This window comes from Odocoileus virginianus, chromosome 18 (assembly GCF_023699985.2).
Source record: "Odocoileus virginianus isolate 20LAN1187 ecotype Illinois chromosome 18, Ovbor_1.2, whole genome shotgun sequence".
NCBI lineage: Eukaryota > Metazoa > Chordata > Mammalia > Artiodactyla > Cervidae > Odocoileus > Odocoileus virginianus.
Genome location: NC_069691.1, coordinates 46,448,572 through 46,469,591, shown reverse-complemented (window position 1 = coordinate 46,469,591; position 21,020 = coordinate 46,448,572). Strand labels below are relative to the sequence as shown.

Genomic DNA, 21,020 nt, shown 5'->3' with positions numbered 1-21,020 from the left:
CTTCGCTCGTAGCTCACCCCTGAGACCTACAGACTTGATCTCCAGAAAGGTCCCTGCTCTTTACCTTCCCTTGTCTCCACTTGGCTCAGAGCCCCAGTAAATGCTGCTTCTGGCTCTCAGAGCCCATGAGTAACAATGCTGAGATTCAGGATCAGCGCATCACTGACGTAGAAACGTCCTAGAGATGAGGTGGGAAAGAAACACACAGCTCATTGGGTTGTTTGCTTTTTTCTTACTGAGTTTCATGAGCTGTTTGGAAATTAAGCCCTTGTCGGTCCAATCATGGGTAGAAGACCAAAATAGATATTTCTTCAAAGATGACATACAGATGGCCAACAGGCACATGAAAAGATGTTCAACATCACTCATTAGTAGAGAAATGCAAATCAAAACTACAATGAGGAATTGGTTTTAACCAGTCAGAATGGCCATTATTAAAATGTCTACAAATAACAAATGCTGGAGAGGGTGTGGAGAAAAGGGCACTCTCCCACATTGTTGGTGGGAATTAAATTGGGGAAGCCACTATGGAGAATATTATGGAAGTTCCTTAAAAAAAAATTAAAAATAGAGTTACCATATGACCCAGTAATCCCACTCCTGGGCACATATCTGGAGAAATCTCCAAATTCAAAAAGATATATGCACTTGTATGTCTATAACAGCACTATTTACAACAGACAAGACATGGAAGCCACCCAAATGTCCACTGGCAGGTGAACGGATACAAAGATCTGGTACATACATACACAACAGAATATCACTCAGCCACAAAAAAGAATGAAATAGTTATTTGCAGCAACATGGATGGACCTGTAGATTATTGTACTAAGTGAAGTAAATCAGAAAGAGAAGGAAAAATACCATATGATATCACTGGTATGTGGAATCTAAATGAACTTATTTACAAAACAGAAACAGACTCGCAGACATAGAAAGCAAATTTATGGTTACCAAAGGGGAAAGGGGGTGGGGCAAGGACAAATTAGAATACAATTTTAAAATCTTATTAACATGTCTTTAGAAGACTCAGCGTGGTCTGGCTCTCCCTAGCTCTCTGGGATACTTTTCCCTAATACCACCCTCGTTCACAACCATTCCAGCCCCAATGGCTTATTTGTTCTCAAACACCACAAATTTCCCCTTGCCTTGGGCCATGTATACTTCCTGGTCTGTCTGGAAAGCTTTTCCTTCAAGCAGCTACAGTGGGGATGCTGACAGTGATTAGGGATACCCACTCTACCTAGGCATTCTTGATGCATTTAGGGTACAGCCAAATTCCAAGAGAAAGAAATGGGTTCTGTCCGAGGGGAACCGTGTTATATTTCTTCATCCACCTCCTGACCCCAGAATGCTGTTCTCCGCCCCAACCTGTGTGTTCATTTCTCCTTTGCATCATTCAAAGTATTCAGTCCTCAACTTACATTGTACCACCTCCCCTGACCCGCCCAGCTAAAACAGCTCTAAACACAGCTCCACAGCCCCCAGGCCCAACTTACTAGCTTATCTGATTTGCCATCTCCCCATCATTTGTGAGGACCAGAAATTATCTTACTTATTCACAGGTTTACCTGTTTATTGCATATGTTCTCCACCCCTTGTCCTCAATACAGAGACTCTTAAGGGCAGAGATTCCATGTGTGTATTCTCTACCTGGAATAGCCCCTGATGTGATGACTATAATAGGCGGATGGAAAACAGCTATTATTACTAAAGTTGCAAGGACCTAGAGCTGTACATGTTTTCTAAAGATTGCAATCAGATTTCCCATTTGGGGGAAAATGATTCTCAGCCTTTGAGAGCTCTAAAATTTATCTTATAATACTTAGAAGTATCCTACCTAAACAAGTAAAAGACAGATGAGACATCAGTTTGTATTAGCAGACTGTAGACCTTTATTAGAACAAGCATATGTCAGAGCTGTGAGCAAAGCGTTAAAATTTATCAAGCTAACTCATAGCATTTCCCTGCCATGAAGAGGGCGAAAAAGAGAGAGAAAGCCGCTTGTACATGTATAGGATAACTTGAGCAAAGTATTTCAGTGAATGATTCATTGAGGCTATAAATATTTGCAAATTTTAAGGCACTGAAGGGCAGGAGGGCTTTTGAGGGGGGCCTGCTGTGGTGAAGGAAGCCCTGACCTCTGCCCCACAACACGTATTCTCCCAGCTTAGTTCCCTGACATCCAGGGCAGGCACCCAAGCACAAAAAAGGTGAACACTGATTATTCATTATCCTCATTCAGACATCAAATGACCCAAAAATCTTCAACGCGGGCTCCTCCTGCCATAACTTATTAGAAGATAAATTACATGTTATCAACTTGCCATGGCACTTCATGTAAATTACCCCTTAATAAACCAGATTTTTATGAATGCCTTTGTGCACTTCAAAAAGCCCCTGGTGTGAACCACAAAAAAACTCCCCGATTTGTTGGAAGCACTTTGGCTGTGACCTCGAGGGCTGACCACGTGGGGAGAAATTACTTTTTAATACCCAGGGGACAGGACACTCCGGTGCCCCCGAGGCCGCAGTACCCGTCGGGGTTCTTGCTCAGGTACTGCTGGTGGTAATCCTCCGCGTAGTAAAAGGTCTGTCCCTCCCGGATGTCCGTGGTGATCAGGCCGAAACCATGCTCCAACAGAACCTGTTGAGAGAAAGGCGCCATCAGGATCAGATGCCGGGCATCCTGGGAAGGAGGAGGGGCGGGGTCGGGACGGGAGGGGCGGGGTCGGACGGGAGGGGCAGACACGTGGCCGCAGGCCGGAGCGGGTGAGCAGTGGTACTTGGGGCCTGCGCTCGGCCACTTCCCGCTGGGTTATCCTGAGCAAGCATCTCCCTCCCTGTGCCTCGGGGGTCTGGGGTTTCAAATCTGAGGTTTGATTTGTTTGTGTTCTGATTCTGTAATCTACACTCTGTCCTCTACACTAGCTCTGCCCCCAGGGTGTCGCGAGCCCTTGTGTGGGCCCTCTGGGTGCCCTGGGGAGGAGGGTCCCTCAAGGGGACTCACTGAGGCTGCAGTGGGAAGGCAGTGTGGCCCCTCTGCCCCCGCACAGGATGGACAGAGCATGCCCCCTCGCTGGTTGTGGTTCCGGGCAGCAGGGGCCCCGCCGGGACGCCCTGGAGGGCAGGGGCCACCTGGAGTCTGGGCTCTGCCCCTCCAGTCTGGAGCCTGGGGAGTGAAGTCAGGGGAGGATGCGGCCTGAGGGCCTGGTCGGCTCCTCACTGCCCTCGGTGACCCAGTTTAAGGCCTGGTGGCACCTGCTGCCAGGGAGAGGGACACAGTAAACACCAGTGGGGGAGGAGAGCCCAGCTATTTGGGGCAGGAGACGGATTAAGAAATAGACATTGTTCCCCGTGGATCTCCGCCTGTTTCCTCTGCCTTCTGGATTTCAGCTGTGCCCTAGTTCTTTCTTGGTACAGGCTGCTCAGGGTCTCTGAGCTCAAGGCCACAGAGACGCGACCTGGGTTCACACATTCCATTTTGGACGCGGGTGCGAGGCAGAATTCCAGCTTGTGTCTTTAGGAGGAAAGAGATCAGGATCTGACTGTTGTTGGTCCATTTAAGATGAAGTTGTTGAACTGGCCCAGCACAGGAAATCCAATTTAATTTTTGGCATGAGTCACTGAAGGGCTTTCCTGATGGCTCAGATGGTAAAGAATCTGCCTGCAATGCAGGAGATGCAGGTTTGGCCCCTGGGTTGTGAAGACCCCCTGGAGGAGGGCATGGCAACCCACTCCAGTGTTCTTGCCTGGAGAATCCCATGGACAGAGGAGCCTGGAGGGTTACGGTCCATAGGGTCGCCCAGAGTTGGGCACAGCTGAAGCGACTTAGCAAGCACGCATGAGTCACTGATGCATTCTTCCCTGAGAGCCTTCACCTTTCTGCTGTATCTCCTGCCAGTCCTCTGAGCCAGAATGAGGCCAACAGAGGATCTGATGCCAGGCAGGTGCGGGAGGTAATGGAAGGTGCCTCACCAAGGCTTGCGGTTTGGACCCCGCAGCTCAGAGGCAGGCAGTTTTCTTACAAGGGTTAGAACGGAGAATGGGGAGCCATTCTGACTTTGGGACAATCTTTTGTAAACAAGCAATTATCGAGGGTTTACCACGTGCCACGCTCTGTGTTAAGTTCAGCTTCACAACAGCCATCTGCAGGGTGTAACTATTATTATTGCCGGTATTTAGGTGTGTGTCCAGCACTGCGCTCTGGCCCCTGTGTCCTCAGCGTGCCCTGCTATTGCACAGGCTGCAAGTTGAAAGTGAAAGTGTTAGTCGCTCAGTCGTGTCCGACTCTTTGTGACCCTATGGACAATAGCCCGCCAGGCTCCTCTGTCCATGGGATCCTCCAGGCAAGAATACTGGAGTGGGTTGCCATGCCCTTCTGCAGGGATCTTCCCGACCCAGGAATTGAACTCAGGCCTCCTGTATTAGCATATAGAGCCTTTACCACCTGAGCCACCACGGAAGCCGCGGCTGCAAGTCGGGGAACTGCATTTCCCAGATCCCACCGCCAGCTGCCCCAGTCTAGATCCCACCAATGGGAGATGTGCACATGACCCCGGCAGGTAAATCCAAGGAGAAGCCACCATCTGCCAGGTATAGTGGTGAGGATGGGCACAGGAGCGGGCACAGAGCCGACCTGGGGCTCAGTCAGCTCCTCCTGAGAACCATGGGCTCTTGTGCTGAGGAAAATTACAGTCATCACAGTGATTCGAGCAATTTCTGTCACTTTTTGGCATCCCCAGATCCAGAGGTGCTGTTCCCTGACCTTCACTCCAACAGCCTTTCAGATCATTCTGGAGGCACCAAATTCTCTTCGTAAAGCCACCCCCCTTCAAACATCTCGAACACATTCTGTTTCTGTGATGAACCCCAGCCAGTGAACATGGCCTTTGGTGCCAGAAGTTTGCAGGAACCAAAACCTCCCTGCGCATCAAGACCAGGGCGCTGGTCAACCATCCTGGTCAGACTTCGAGTCAAGAGTGGCCTCGTCGTGAGTGCAGAGCGCAGCGGTGCCCGCCCGTGTGTGGTGCCAGGCATTTACTTCCATGTCATGGAGGTTTGCCTGTGAAGGACCACTGACGGGCAGCTGGCTTTGCATCATGAGGTGGCTGTGGCCAGAAAACACTCTGGGGTACGGGGCGTGTGCTGTGCTCCGGCGCCACTTAAGAGCTTGTGAGAGAGAATGATGTGGGGCTGGGACCTATGAGCCTGGCCCAGGTTCAGAGAACCAGAGGGCTTCTCGGACTGACGTCAAATATTGATACTGGTGTCCTGTCTCTTGTAGCTGGAGCCAAGTACCAAATCAAAGGCTGGGCTCTGAGGGTCCCAGACTTACGAGCAGAGTTCACACCCTCGCCAGTCTGAAGCTCAGCCACAGGGGCCTGATTTTGATGCGGGGACCCTGGTCCCCACTCAGGAGGTCCTAAGCTCTGACACGAGTCCCCATGTGCCGAGGTGACCTTAAATTCTGACCTGGCACCTTTCCCTGCCGAGGCCACGATGGACCGCTTTGGTTGAGAGTCTGCTTGCTCTGAGATCCTCAGATCTCAGCCCCGGGCTGTCCCCGCTCACTCCCCATCCTGGCTCATCCTCTCTGTGGGTCACCTCCTCACTCACCACCCGCCCGGCGTGGACCCCTCTCCCTCACAAACGGCCACCCTCCTGTTACAAACAAGGACAACCTTCATAAGGCCCTGGAGCTCACAGCCGCCTGCTCCTGAAGCTTCTTTTCCCAGAGTCGCGGAGCCGGCGGCAATGAGCGCTATGGCCCAGGCTCTGAGCGACCCCTACCCACCACCACCCAGAGGAGCCGCAGGGAGGAGGTGTGGGGAGGGGCCGGCAGTACCAAGCTCCGCCACAAGGTGGCAGACACCACATTCTCCTTTGCGAGGAGAACCTGGAAATAAATGGCGAGTAAAACCCACTGGAGACAGAACGGCATGCTGCCCTCCTGCACTTCCCGTTAGACTCGGACATCCTGGCCCCGTCTGCTCTGGGGTGCAGGTCACCCCCGTGCACTGGGCCAGCGGCCTCTGGGCTGGAGCCTCACTTAGCACAGGGCTATCCCCAACCTCCATCCGAAACTGGGGCGTGAGGACAAAATTGCACAAAAGATACTGGATGGAAAGACAGAGCAAGTAGGGAAACGAGAAACCCTGCCTCGCCCCTGTTCGCCCTCCTTCCCAGAGCCCTGGCCCTCTGCCTCCTCAGCTGCATCCTTAACAAGAGCAAGTCACTGCCCCCAGCCCCTCCCAGGGCCTGCCTCCTCTGAGGGGCGCGCACACACGCACGCACGCACGAACACACACACGTGTGCACACACACGCACACAGACACACACCAACACACGGACACACACACGCACCCGAGAGCATCGTCAGTGTGCTCTGATGAGCATCCAAGGTCAGGCACAGACGCACCCGGCACCTGGCACTTGCTGACTTCCTGACAGGCCTGGCCCACTTTCCCATCAACGCCCAGCCTGGGGGCAAGGAGCCCCCAGCAGGGGGAAAGCCCCCTTGCCCTCGGCAGGCAGGCCCCCACCTCCACTCCGTCCCACGCACGCCCTACTTCTATGGCTGCGCCGCCGTCTCTGTGGGGCAGGAAAGAGAGGCCGGGGTCGGGGGTGCTCACAGCGCTGGGGCGGGGCTCCCTGTCCCCCCGCGGGCGGCTCCCGCCCCGGCCTGCAGAGGAGGCAGCCGGGCGTTCCCTTACAGATGTTCTGCCAGTGGGAGTGTCCGGGCCCGACCTATCTTTCCAGTGCTGCCGGCAGGAAGCCTTTCTTTTAACGAAATGAGTGAACACAAGACCACTCTGCTTGGGCAGCCTGCTAACGAGCTCACTGTCAGCTCTGATTCTCCCAGCGTCTGGGGCTATTTGGCCTACTGTGAGGGAAAGACAGGCTCTGTCGCCACCCTGGAGGCCTGCCTGGAGGCTGCGGCAGTGCAAGCGCTCCGGAGCACCCACAGGCGGGGCCTGCCGAGGACAGAAGCGGCCTCAGTCCCGAGTCCCTGCATCCAGCGTCTCCAAAGGGCTTCTCCACACCCTCCAGTCCCCGAAGAGGAAACAATCATTTCTATTATTTCTCAGTGGAGGACAGAAAAGCCCAGGGAGAGAGGAGGCCTGTCCACAGCCACTCACAGCTGAGCTCTGATGAGAACCTGTTGTTGAGTCAGCAAGTTGTGTCTGACTCTTCCCGATTCCATGGCCTGCTGCACGCCAGGCTTCCCTGTCCCTCGCCATCTCCCGGAGTTTGCCCAAGTTCATGTCCATTGAATCAGTGATGCCATCCAACCATCTCATTTTCTATCTCCCCCTCTCCTCCTCCTCTCAGTCTTTCCCACCATCAGGGTATTTTCCAGTGAGCCAGCTGTTTGAACCAGGGGGCCAAAGTATTGTAGCTTCAGCTTCAGTATTTTGGAATACTCCTTCCAAAGAGTATTCAGGGTTGATTCAGGTAAGAACAGATTCAGATCAGAACCTGTTCCCTGACTATTTCCAGCACTGCTGCAAGAACACCTCAGCCAGATGAAGGTGCTACTCCCAACCCCTTAGGAGTTATTTTTAAATCTCCAAAAGAGACCTAGGCGCCCATACTTGGATCACATCCTCCCCACCCTTTTCAGTCAGTCAGTCAGTTCAGTTGCTCAGTCGTGTCCGACTCTTTGTGACCCCATGAATCAATCGCAGCATGCCAGGCCTCCCTGTCCATCACCAGCTCCTGGAGTTTACTCAAACTCATGTCCATCGAGTCAGTGATGCCATCCACCCTTTTCACATCCCTGCAACTCAAAAACATGAACATATTTCTTGGTCATCTCACTTTTTTTTTTTAATTGTGGTAAAATCCACATAACTTTGAGTTCTCCATCTTAACCATTTTTAGGTGTATCTTAATTTCAATCACAGTTTAAAGACCCAGTGAGAAATGGCTCTGTTGCCAGTGACAAAGTCCCCAGGAAGGAAAGAAGGTACCTGCAGTTCAAACTTCATCAGATGCATGTTTTAAAGCCTCAGGAAGCCTGATCCAAGCAAACCCCACCTCCTCCACCCACCAAAGGAATTCAGCCATGTGTTCGGTTTTGATGTAATTATTTGGAACATGTAAGTGTGTTTCATGTTATGATCACTTTCAAAAGATATTTTCATGGGAAGAGATTAGTGTCCTAGAAGTGAAATCCAGTTTTTGATGCTGAGCTCACAGGAAATTAGGGGCTGACTTTTAACAAATCAACCAGAGACTGCTGCCTAAGGCCAATCAGCTCTGCCTTAGATGGAGAAAAAGGCTCTGGGCGGGACCGAGAGACGCAGAGGTCAGGCTGAACTCCGCCCTCTAGTGGCGGCAAGGAGCATGTACAGGCACAGCCCCTCCCTTAGTTCCTACTTTCCTTTCCTGAACGGAGAGCCCTTCAGTTTCTTCCAGATCTCATTCCATCGACTCCTGTGCTGTTTTCATCCTGCACACACGTGCGTGCACACACACCATGCACGTTTAACAAGCTCGGTCAATGCCAGTGCCCAAGTCAGCAGTTTCAGTCCACCAGCAGCTTTGGGCTGGCCAGACTGCATCAATCAAAACTTGGGAGGGAAAGGATATAAAGTGACTGGCACGGCTTTTAAATAAAACCACTATGAAGAAAAACACCGTCTCTTCTGAACTGAGCGGAGGCACGCCTGTTTGCGGCTCAGCACCGCACAAGTGCAGGTGCGGGGGGGGGGGGAGCAGGTGTGCCGTTGCCCGCAGTGGTTCAGCTTCATCCGCAAGGAGGAGCGGACAGGCTGACCGCCTCCAACATCAGAGAGGGCCCCGGAGTGACGGGGCTCTAGGTCCCGGAAGCATGGACACCCCCATCCGTCAGTGACCGTCAGCACTCGCAAGGGCGAGTGGAAGATCCTGGGAGAGCAACGATGCGCCACGGTCAAGGAGGATGCTCCACGGGGCTGAAGCCTTCACGAGACCCGGCCAGAGCTGCCCTGACCCTTCCCGGCTCCGGGAAACTCAGGGAGTCACAGGAGACCAAGAGGTGACAGAGTTGGATCTAATTCGGTCCATGTGCCAAACCGGCGTGTGCAAATGGTGGCCTCTGGATGCAAGGACCCTGGCTTCTTAGAACAGCTGCCCCATCTTTGTGCTCTCTCCTCCAGACTTTGCCGTTGGGTGGCACTGTTTGTGGTTTCATCATCTAGTCTTCCCTGCCCCCCTCACCCTCGAGGTGAACCGCGAGTGTCTTCTGACTGGCAAGGAGGTTTCTCTTGGTTTGCGACACAAACCAAGTCTCTGCGGAGGTGGGTGTAGGGAAGGAGTTCAGTTTAGCTAGGAAGGAGTCAAAGCTTTCCCCTTGGCCCTCAGAGTGTCGACAATGGTGAGAAGTGCAAAATCCGGCCGCCTCCCCAGACCTACCGAATCAGGATCTGTGTCTTAAAATCCTCTCCAGGTGATCCAGTGCGTAGACTTAAAAGCATGTACTCTAGAGGATAAGCTTGGCGGACTGTGAACATGGTCACCAATGTCACTCCTGATGCCGAGTTGCCCATGTGACTTGCTCCGATCACTAGGGTGCAAGTGGAAGGGACCCTTGGCATTTGTGGGCACAAGCCCTCCAGCACCGCGGCGTGAGCTAGAGGGCGTGGCAACCCACTCCAGTGTTCTTGCCTGGAGAATCCCATGGATGGTGGAGCCTGGCCAGCTACAGTCCATGTGGTCCCAAATAGTTGGACACGACTGAGCGACTAACAGTTTGACTTTCACTCCACCACGGCAGCCAGCACTGCTGCAGCTGGCTCTGGTGTGAGGGCCGTGACCACCTGGAGCAGAGTCTCCGCAGAATATTTCATTTCCTCTATTATGGATCCTGGTCTTCCCTGGTTTGGGGTGTGAGGCTGAAAGATCCAGGAAGACAGACACGCAAGCCCATTGTGTGACTTTCCCGCAAATAAAGTTTTTGAAACTCTCCAGTTTCATTTAATAAACTAATTTCAGCGATGGTGGTATGGTGGCCTGTACTAGACACTGGGAACAGAGAGGTGAGCAAGACAATCTCTAGGGCGGGAATCATGACAGGCACGGGAGCAATGACACTGGAAGTGCCCTCTATGTACGTAGTAGATGCTGGCGAGGCAGGACTGAGGAGGAAAAGTTCCCTGAGTTCAAGGAGTTTATGGTTTAGACAGGGACGAGGGTGGGATGGCCTGGGGGTGCGGAGCAATAGTTAACACCCCTCATGGTGACAAGATGGGAGCCCTGCCCACAGCTCGGGAGCGCAGAGGACCACCATTCACCATTGCGAGGTCAGGGCTCTGCTAGAAGGGATGGATCATACATGCACGTAAAGACAGAGGGAAGGACGTGCTGGAGTACCAGAGGTGCAGAGTCTACTGCGGCCGCTGAGGAGGGCCAAACCAACCCGCTGCGAAAGGGTTCCTGAAGGAGTGGGGGCTGATGTGGGAACCTTACGGCCACTGCTGAGAGCAGAGTCACGGGTCTGCTCCAAGGGCACGGAGGGAGGGGTGACGAAGCTTCTGTGAAGGGCGCCGGAGGGCCTAGATGGGGTGGGAGGAATCGGAACGGGACTCAGCTGAACCGCAGGAAGAGACAAAAGCAGACTGGGGGGTGGCGGGGGGGAGGGATGCCCCTGGTGGTCCAGTGGCTATGGCTCTGCTCTTCCAATGCAGGGGCCCAGGCTCAATCCCTGGTCAGGGGACTAGATCTCGTATGCTGCAATTAAAGATCCCACATGTCGCAACTAAGACCCCACACAGTCAATTAAATGAATAAATATTTTCTAAAACTGTCTTTTAAAAAAGCAGACAGAGACCTTCAGAGCCATCGAGCTTCTGGTCTACTTTTTTCTGCTCGCTCCCATTTCAGGTAACCCAGACACATACTCTGTCCACCCACGGCCCTGTGGTCACAGAGACACGCAGGGACACCCTGCAGGATGAAGGGACTCGCCCGAGCCCAGGCAAAGCTGCCGGGCCTCTCAGGTTCACCTGCCTGGCTGCAGCCATGGCTTCAAGGCAGACTGAGCTTTCCCCCACTCGTTGTCCTCTTTCGCCTCCCTGCACCTCACAAGCTCCAAGCACCATTTCCTGGCTCCTTCCTCTTTGCTTTGTGCATTGAAAGGAGCAGCCACATAGCAGGCTGGACTGGGTGCAGCCCTGGCAGGGAAAGTGAAGGCTGAGTTGAGCGGTCAGGCTGCAACCCCAGGCAGGGGCCCAGGGCCGTGCAGCTGAAATTTGCCCCCGCCCACCGGCTCTGGTTTCTGCACTGCCTCCTCCACCCATGAGGTTGCTGTTCACTTGCTCAGTTGTGTCCGACTCTTTGAGACCCCAAGGACTGCAGCACATCAGGCTTCCCTGTCCTTCACCAACTCCCAGAGTCTGCTCAAATTCATGTCCATTGAGTCAGTGATGCCATCTAACCATCTCATCCTCTGTCACCCTCTTCTCTTGCCTTCAATTTTTCCCAGCATCAGGGTCTTTTCTGATGAGTAGGCTCTTCGCATCAGGTGGCCAAAGGATTGAAGCTTCAGCTTCAACATCAGTCCTTTCAATGAATATTCAGGGTTGATTTCCTTTAGGATGGACTGGTTGGATCTCCCTGCAGTCCAAGGGACTCTCAAGAGTCTTCTCCAACACCACAGTTCAAAAGCATCAATTCTTCAGTGCTCAGTCACCGTTATGGTCCAACTCTCACATCAGTACATGACTATTGGAAAAACCATAGCTTTGATTATATAAACCTTTGGCAGCAAAATGTCTCTGCTTTTTAATATGCTATCTAGGTTTGTCATAGTTTTTCTTTCAAGCAGCAAGCGTCTCTTAATTACATGGCTGAAGTCACTGTCTGCAATGATTTTGGAGCCCAAGAAAATAAAGTCTGTCACTGTTCCCATTGTTTCTCCCCCTGCTTGCCATGAAGTGATGGGACCAGATGCCATGATCTTAGTTTTTTGAATACTGAGTTTTAAGCCAGCTTTTTCACTCTCCTCTTTCACGTGAGGTCACTGACATCAATCACACATTCAAGGACTGCTGGTTTCTCTTTCCTTTTGAATCTGCTGGGTTCAAAAAGGAATTCAAGTGACTTTTCCTATATGAGTTTTCCTTTCATGGCTTTTCATTTTACAGGAAATGGATCTCTCTCCCTCTCCTTTCTGTCTCTCCCCTGAATCTCTCTCTCACTCCCCTGAATATATCTCTAAGGGTTATCATCTGCTTTTTCATATCTGAACTCAATTAACGACAACCTCTGTTTTTGTTATAGCCTTAGTGTTTGGTTTACAAAAGCATCCACTTGTCACTTTTCAAGGAAGTCAAGGACACTGGCTTTTACCTTGTGGATGAAATGCAAATTTCATTAAAAGGAAAAAACCCTTCATTCCAAAAGGTTGAATAGAAAAGAACTTAAAGCAAAATGCCAGCTGCTTAAGTTTAGAACATTGAGTTCAGCAAAGCAGAGGGACTTTTCTGCACACCACCATTTCTCGTTTATGTATAAGCTTCAGGGATTCAGAGTGAGAGGAAAGAATATTCAGCCCAGTTTGCACTGCAGACAGTGCAGCCAACCACCCTGATTTGCCCAGGCCCAGGGGTCTCTGGGCTTCCCTGACGGCTCAGTGGTAAAGAACCCACCTGCAGGAGAAGTGGGTTCTATCCCTGGGTTGGGAAGATCCCCAGAGAAGGAAATGGCAACCCACTCCAGTACTCTTGTCTGGAGAATCCCATGGACAGAGGAGCCTGGTGGGCTACAGTCCATGGGGTCGCAAAGAGCTGGATACAACTTAGCAACTAACCAACCAACCAAGGGCTCCTCAGACTGTGGGATTGTCAGTGTTAAAACTAGAAAATTCTAGGGTCAGCTGGGCTGGCTGGTCACTAGAATTGTAAAATGTATAAAGAAATTTGTGTCAATTATACCGCAAGCACTGGGCAGCTTGTTTCACCCATCTGGGCCTGTTTCCCCAACTGTAAAGCAAGAGGATTTAACTAGAGATCATCCTCCAGTCTGTCTTTGAATCGTGTGCTCCTGAGCCTTTTCTAAACTGTGCTTCCTTTTTTTCATTTTGAAGTTGACATCTCAGTGGTTTTTAGCATAGTCTCAGAGCTGTGCAACCATGACCAATATTTTTCAATTCTGTTCTTCACACTGGACAGTTCCAATTAACTTAGCTTCATTTGTTCATTCTCTCTTCTGCCAACTCAACCCCTTTAGTGATTTCTTTTTCTGCTTATCATACCTCTAAATTTCTATTTAGTTCTCTTTTCAATATAATTTCTATCTCCTTGTTAATATTCTTTATTTGGTGAGCACTGGTCTTATACTTTCCTTTCATCTTTTTTTTCTTTTTTATGTTTATTTAGTTGCGGCTGTGCTGGGTCTTCACTGCTGTGTGGACTTGTCCCTAGTTGCAGTGAGCAGGGGTCTCTTCTCTGGTAGTGATGTGCAGGCTTCTCACTGCGGTGGTTTCTCTTGCGCACAGGCTCCGTGGCTGTGGCACCCAGGCTTGGCTCCGAGGTATGTGGGATCTTCCTGGGTCAGGAATTGAACCCATGTCTTCTGCAGGCAGATTCTTTACCACTGAGCCACCAGGGAAGTCCTCCTTTCATGTCATGGTTTCCTCAGGCCTTTGAGCATATTTATAACAGTGAAGTTAAAGTCTTTGTCTAGTGAGTCTTCCATGTTTTTTTGTCCCATATCTTTTCCTGAAAACTGGCCATTTACATCGGTATGGTGGTAACTGAAAACCAGATGACCCTCGCTCTGGGTTTGTTGCTACTGCTGCGGCTCACTGACCTCTGAGACTTTAACGACTGGGCACAGCGTTCTTACATGTTGGGAAGCGACGAGACGTCTACCCTTTGGCCTTGCGTGTGTGCTGGAGCAAACACAGCTTCAACATGACAGCGGTTTTAAGTTCTGCCTTTTTTCTCTCTCTCTCTCCTCTTGCAGAGCTTTGAGGTCGGCCAGAGGTGAATGAGCAGTCCATTCTCAGATGTAGACACACCACGGTCTGGCCATCCATTCAACAACTGAAGGACATCTGGGTTGTTTTCAGTTCGGGGCTATCATAAATAATGCTGCTCCAAACACTCGAGCATAGGTTTTGCATTAAAGTAAGTCTGCATTCTCTTAGGTATTGTAAAAACCTATGAGTGGGCAGGACTGCTGGGTCATGTGGCAAGTGTACATTGAACCTGATGAGAAAGTCCCAAAGCGTTTTCCAGATTGGTCATACCACTCTGCATTCCCACCAGCAATGTCTGCGAGGTCCTACTGCTCTGCATCTTGTCAGCCCCTGGTACTGCCATTATTTTTTAATTTAGCCATTCTGACTGGTGGGTAGCGGTCTTCCAGTGCATTGTAATTGGCATTTCCCTAATGACCAATAACATTAAGCATATTTTAATGTTCTTATCTGCCTTCTGTGTATCTTCTGTGGTGAAGTGTCTGTTCCAATCTTTTACCCATTTTTTAAACTGATTTATTTGTTCCTATTGTTGAGTTTTGAGGATTCTTTATATATTCCAAAATTGAGTTTTGATTTCAAATGCACAACCTCTGCCCTGAAATTCTGCTATGCTCCCACTGAGCATCTTGGCTCTCTATCTGTAAGGTGCTGTTTCATATTTTATTTGCATATGGTATCTGTATCTTTCTATATAAATATATATCCACACATACACGCACAGCTCCTGAAGCAAGTTTCTTTTTCAATTTAGTGCAAGAAACATTTATTATGTCCTTTTGAAGGCACTGTACAAGGTCCCAGGGGACCACAACTGACTCACATATGGCCCCAGCAACTGGTGAACCTTCATTTTTAAGAAATTTGTATTAGGTTGGATTAAATTAAGAAATACGTAAAAATGACTGCATATAATAAATCAGCTTTGTTGGTATAAAATTATTTGTTCAAAAAACAGTTGAAACACGTTCATTATGACTTTATAAAAGCTACTAATTACCATCAGAAAATCTTTTCTTTATTCATAGTCAGAAATATTCCTCTATAGAGCCCCTTACCAAAAGTAGCATATATTCTGAAAGAATGCAATTTGCATTAAAAGATTTCTGCTGCAATTTTAAATGGATACTCCTGGATCCTCAGCTCATGAAACGTGATGAAAGCCAAGTCATGTTCTCTTCAAAGACAAGTACACTCACTCTGCATACCTTAGCACACACCTTTTCCCTACTGAGGAGTGGCATCCATGCAAAAGCTCAGAAGAATGTTTTACATCACTGTGGTACGACTATCTATCTGCAGAACCACTGGAAGAATCCTCTCAAACACAGAGAAAATTAACTTTTCAACAGTAACTTAAAAAGCAATTGCAATTTCTTAAAATCCTCTTACATTGAGTTTTAAAAAAAAATGAGACTTAGCAATTTTATTGTTTCTTTATTCACTGATTAAGACAATAAAAGTTGTGCTCATTTCAATATTAAGAAATTAAAACCTCCCTTGAGACTTTCTCTGCCCTGGAGTAGGTTACATCTGTCAACTGCAAACAGGCTGGCCAGCTTGCAAGCAGAAATTCTCCCCAGGGCTGCAATATGTATAACCTCGCACTGTGTCTAGGGCTAAGAATGAAATGATTGGGCTTTTTTTTTTATTATTATCAAAGGAAACTAAAAATAGGACTCTGAAGTAAAATAAAAGCTCTAAGAGGAAATGCATTTAAGATATATTTTACTTTAATGCTTTTGCTTCCAGCCTCGCATGGTAGAGAATATATGATGATGCTAAAGAAAGAAAGAAAAGAAGCTTTTGTTGGTTTCCTCTAAGGCTTAAAGTTGACACACTGCAAGTAAAGGGGGAGATGGCCACAGAAGGCTGCTCCCTGTGACACTGTCGTGCGCAGTCCAGAGGCTGGACGTGATGAGCCGACACTGTCTCCTCGTTTCTGGCAACTGCATCTCAACTCCTACGCTGCCCTCGTGGGAGGACCCTGGCCTCTTCAGTGCTCCTAGCTGCTAACACAATCACAAAGGAACAAATGACACCTGAGTGGAGATAAGACAGCGGGGTCTGGATTAATGAAGACTCCATTCAGGCTGTTTAAGCTTCTTGGCAATGAAGTACAGTCAGGGTTGTTTTTCTTTTTTTTTTTTCAAAAGAAGAAAGGAAGGGAGAGAAAGAGAGAGAAAAGAAACAGAAATATTAAAAAAAAGAAGGAATCCAAAACAGGCTATGGGTGTTCTTTGCCGAAGCATAATTTTAATTTTCTTTAAGGCTTAGAACCAGTGGGAGAACTGGAACTCCCTTGAGAGAAGATGGCAGGAACATATGCTAATTACACAACTTCAGTGTGGTAACGCCACCACAGATCACCTCACACGCTTTCCAGTGAAGGTGATCTGAGCCCATGTTACCTGGAGGAGAGACGACAGGCTATGCATTTAAAGCAGCACTCTGTATCCCCAAGTATCAAAACTTCTTGATAATATCTCAGGGGTTCTCAAGTAGATCACTTTATAAAGACGAGACCAACAAGAAGGCTCTGAATTCTACGCTTGGCTCAATCAGACCACATGACCTTGAGGCCTGGCCATCTCTTCTGCAAAATGGGGATGAAGTGATCTGCCTTTGAGGAACAGACGAGGTTACACATTCCATCCCAGCAACACTGCTCATATGCTGTGAGTTACCTGAAGATGCTACGATCTTTTGGGGAGTGTGCTGCTGTCCATGGGGTCGCAAAGAGTCGGACACAACTTAGCGACTGAACAATAGCATAATCTTTTTGGACCCTTGGTATGTCCCACTGGGGAAAGTGGTAGGATTATGCCCGAGAAGGTGGGGAAACCAGAGCCTACTAACTGAAGTCTCGTTTCACCCTCTCATCAGATGCATCTGATGCGTGACTTCACATTTCACATGTCACACAGGTTTTCGGTCCTTGGGAGGCAGCCCAGGAACCAGACTTCCCGAACCAGAGTGCTGGGGCTCCGTTCACGCGTGAGCATTGAGCCGAGCTGTGGGACACCATGCAGGACACTGGCAGTGTCCCTGGGGAGAACCTGGACACGGGTCTCGGGGGTAATCTCTTTCCCTTTGATTTTCTCGAAGAAGAAATATCTCGATGAAAGTCTCTGAAGACCCTACAGAAAATCCTGTGTTTCTGGCAGGCAAGGAAGAGAATGTGGACGTAGGGGGCAGGGCAGAGATGAAGAGGAGCTGAGAGCTGACATGCCAGGAGCCCTTACGTTGTGCAAGGCACCATCCTGCATGCATTACATGCGCCATCCTCATAACAGCCCCTCGGACTCAGCACAGAGAAGAGAGGGGGACCAGGATTCAAACCAGACTGCCCCACTCCTGAGTCCCTGCTCTTAACCATGGACTGTGGCTGCCCTCTTATGAACTAAAACGTATTAAAACTAAAAACTTGGTGCTGGAGAAGACTCTTGAGAGTCTCTTGGATAACAAGGAGATCAAACCAGTCAATCCTGAAGGAAATCAGTTCCAATATTCATTGGAAAGACTGATGCTGAAGCTCTAATACTTTTGCCACCTGAGGGGAAGAGCCGACTCATCTGAAAAAAGACCCTGATGCTGGGAAAGACTGTAGGCAAGAAACGGGGGTGACAGAGGATGAGATGGTTGAATGGTATCACTGACTCAATGAACATGAGTTTGAGCAAAGAATTTATACTTTAGATGAAGTTAATTTCTTCCATCATGTTGAAAACAGACAGTAGAAATTGAGAAAAAATTTTTATATCTATTGGCTCTTTTTTTTTTTTTTAACAATCATTAATCCACTCAAGGAACCTCTGCATGGCCAGAGTAGCTTAAAGATTTAAGGCATCCTTGGCAAAACTGCCAGAATCAATATCGGCTCTGGATTCAGAATGCAATCACCACAGGAGACAGAAGAGGCATAAAAGAGAAGTGCAAGGAGCATGCAAGAATTCTGACAGAAATACAAACCATCCTATACCCCAGGTGCCGTGCTGTGTAGACCAAGGATGACTCACTCGCCTACTTTGGGGGAGCCAGAGCCTTCTCTTGCTTATGGAATCCCGCCACGCACCCTCCCAGGGCTTCAGACACACCACAGCCCAAACTGGAGTCTTTCTTTTCTGTCTCCCAAGGTTGTTCATCTTCTCCTGCTCACTCTCTCTGAATTCCCGACATAAGCAGCCACCTATTCCCCAAACTTTACTTCTCACCGCCATGGTCAGCTCTCTCCTAGCTGACGTCTCCTAGCAAATCACACTCATCGAGCAAACCCTGACACTGTGCCCTGGATGTGGCATGAGTTGACCCCATTGTCACCAACGCTTCCCAGGTGGCGCCGGCACCAACCTCTGCCCACACGGTCACCATAGCTCGCCCTCTCCCCCGCCTCCCCCGCCGCCCCGGGCCTGCTGACTCAGGCCATGACCGTCGAGCCTGTCCCCCGCCTGATCTGGAGCTGAGGAGAGCTGGTGAAAGGCTGGGGATGGTTTGTCCACCCTCACCTTGTGAAATACACGGCTCCGCGGCATTTACCAACCACACAAAGGGAATGTCACATGAGACAAGGCAGGACTCAGCACAAATCCCACCTTGGTTCCTTGAACTGGATCTATTTCAAGGAGTTCTCAGCTGGCTGTAAAAGCAGGTCCAAACAAGGTGTTTCAAAGGGATAAAGAAAGCCCCTCTATGCTGCAAAAAAAATCAAACAAACGAGCGCAGAGGAGGGGAGACACGGCTCACATGTGGGAAAGAAATAAGACATTCTCGCGTTTGGGAGTCTGATATCAGCTTAACTGACGCCAAGAGGGGAAAGTGGGAGCCTTGAATGTAAGCGGGCAACGTCTAGTGGCCTGCGCGGAGGAGAGAGGGCCAACACGCCCTGGGCGTGCCCGGGTCTGCTGCCTGGCCTTCCTGAGATGAGCTCCAGCTTGCTGTCCCAGGCACCCCCATGCCACCCACCCCCCCAGTCCCTTCACTTCCTATCCAGCTACCCCCACTTACCTGTGGGACCCGGCCAGGTCCCTCATCCTGTCTGTACCTCAGTGTCCTCATCTCTAAAAATACAAAGGAGGATATCACTCCGTAGAGGTGTTTGCTGGGCATTTGCAAAATGTCTCATTTTCCAGATGGATGGCAGAGGCCCAGAAAGCTTAAGGAGCTCACCCAAGGTCACACAGCTGACAGGCTACCGTGGCTGTTCGGTACTGTGCTGGGCCTGCCAGCTGGACTTTCTCTAGCTGCCCTGCCCGACACAAATGGATGAGTCTTGTTTCCAGCTCCAGCCTGGCCCACAGGCACCAGGCTGTTCCTTTCATTCCACAAAGAATGGGATACAGTGAAAATTGTTAACGCTTCTCCTCCATACTGTGAAAAGGCAGGGAACACGGCCCTTCATTCCATGGCAGACACTGTCTATGGCTGCCCCGTCACCCTCTGTCCCTCACAAGCCATCATGCGTACGTGTGTGCTCACGTGTGTGTGCGCGCACGCATGTGCGCTCAGCTCTGTCCGACTCTGTGAGACGCCATGGACTGTAGCCTGCCAGGCTCCTCTGTCCATGGGATTCTACAGGCAAGAGTACTGGAGTGGGTGGCCATTTCCTCCTCCAGGGGATCTTCCTGACCCAGGGACTGAACCCACATCTCCTGTGTCTCCTTCACTGGCAGGCAGATTCTTTACCCTGCCTTTCCCTCAGAATCCACCTTTAAATCTTGCCTTGCCAGCCCCACTCACATCATTTACTCCAGCGCTTTGATCCCCATCAGGTGGTAAGAGTCCACTCTAAATAGTTAACGGATATTGGGTCCTTGGCGTCCAAGTACCAGGGAAAGAAAAAGTGACAGCCGAGGTGTCAGGGTATAAAAAGAAGAAAAAATGTGGGGCATGGAACACACAGTTTTATTCTCTCTTTCTCTCTCTCTTTAAGAATCTGGCACAAAGAGCTCACCTCCTTCCTGCCAGGGATGGAGCAGCAGTGACTTGGCAGCAGGCTCAAGCCAGATGTCACCTCATCTGGTTGCCTTGGCTGGTAAGCTGTTTAGAAAGAGCAGCCCAAACACAGTGCGGGGGGCTCCTGGAGGCCATGGGCAGGAATGCTGCGGGCTGGGGGTGGCCCTGCTCCTCTGGGGGGTGGCGGGACACGTTGTCAGCGGGCGGCTCTCCACTCAGGTGCAGAGGGGCCCTGGGAAGTGCCAGCCGCTCACTGCCCCTGGCTCCCTCCAAGGGTGAGCTGTGTGTCTTGTCCCCGGCACCAGGGCACAGACGTGTCCTGCTGTTTCACAAGGATGACACTCTGCGTGCATTTGGGACCCCCCACCCTGGGTGTCCCCAGCCTATGTCCACAGGACTGCGCGCTGGGATACAGACAGCAGGAGCACCTCGGGGTGCAGCCTCCGCTCTCAAGTCCTGCGATGCAGGAGCTGCAGCCTGGCCTCCATGGGTCTCATCAGGCTGAGCCCGAGGCTGAGCCCGAGGCCTCACGGGGCGCCCTGGGGAAGCAGGCAGAACGCTGGGCAAACACACCAGCAACGAGTCACTTGGCTGCCGAGTGCAGGAGGGAGAGAGCGGTGTCTGGGGGCAGTCCCAGGCCGTTTCCAGTCTGGTGGCCAAACACCGTGGGTCTCAGGCGGAGGGGAAGGGCCCAGGGACCAAGGGTGTCCCCTGGAATGAGCCCTCTGGCGTCACCTGGACCCCCAGGCGGTCCTTTAGGACAAAGCTGCGCTCTGACGCGTGTCTGTACACACATCAGCGTGTGATGGAGGGCGGCGTGCGGTAGGCCCTGCCAAGCGGCCCGTTTTGGTCACCATCTGCCGCGGAGAGCCCAAGCACCTGTCGGAAACAGCTGCAGACGGCAGATCGGAGGTGAGGGCGGGGAGCGGCCCCACCCCGACGGCTGATCGCGGGCAGCGCGGCCTGTCCCCGCAGAAACGCCAACTGCTCGCTTTGAAGCCCATCCCAGTTCAGAGGGGGTGTGATGACACCCCGCGCTGTTCATCGCTCCCTTGCGCGGGCAGGACAGAAGGAATGCCAGCATCCTTCCTTCCCGGC

General features: G+C 50.7%; 1 protein-coding gene across 7 annotated transcripts in view; it reads right to left on the bottom strand.

The window, feature by feature from the left end:
* Positions 1–1,871: 1,871 nt before the first annotated feature.
* Positions 1,872–21,020, bottom strand: part of MSRA (methionine sulfoxide reductase A) — a 357,066-nt gene continuing 337,917 nt past the window's right edge. For all 7 annotated transcript variants that reach the window (XM_070480654.1, XM_070480655.1, XM_070480653.1 and 4 more), the window contains one exon: positions 1,872–2,647. In XM_070480654.1, the coding sequence (XP_070336755.1) occupies positions 2,483–2,647 (165 nt within the window). In that variant the 3' untranslated portion in view covers positions 1,872–2,482. The remainder of the gene's footprint in view (positions 2,648–21,020) is intronic.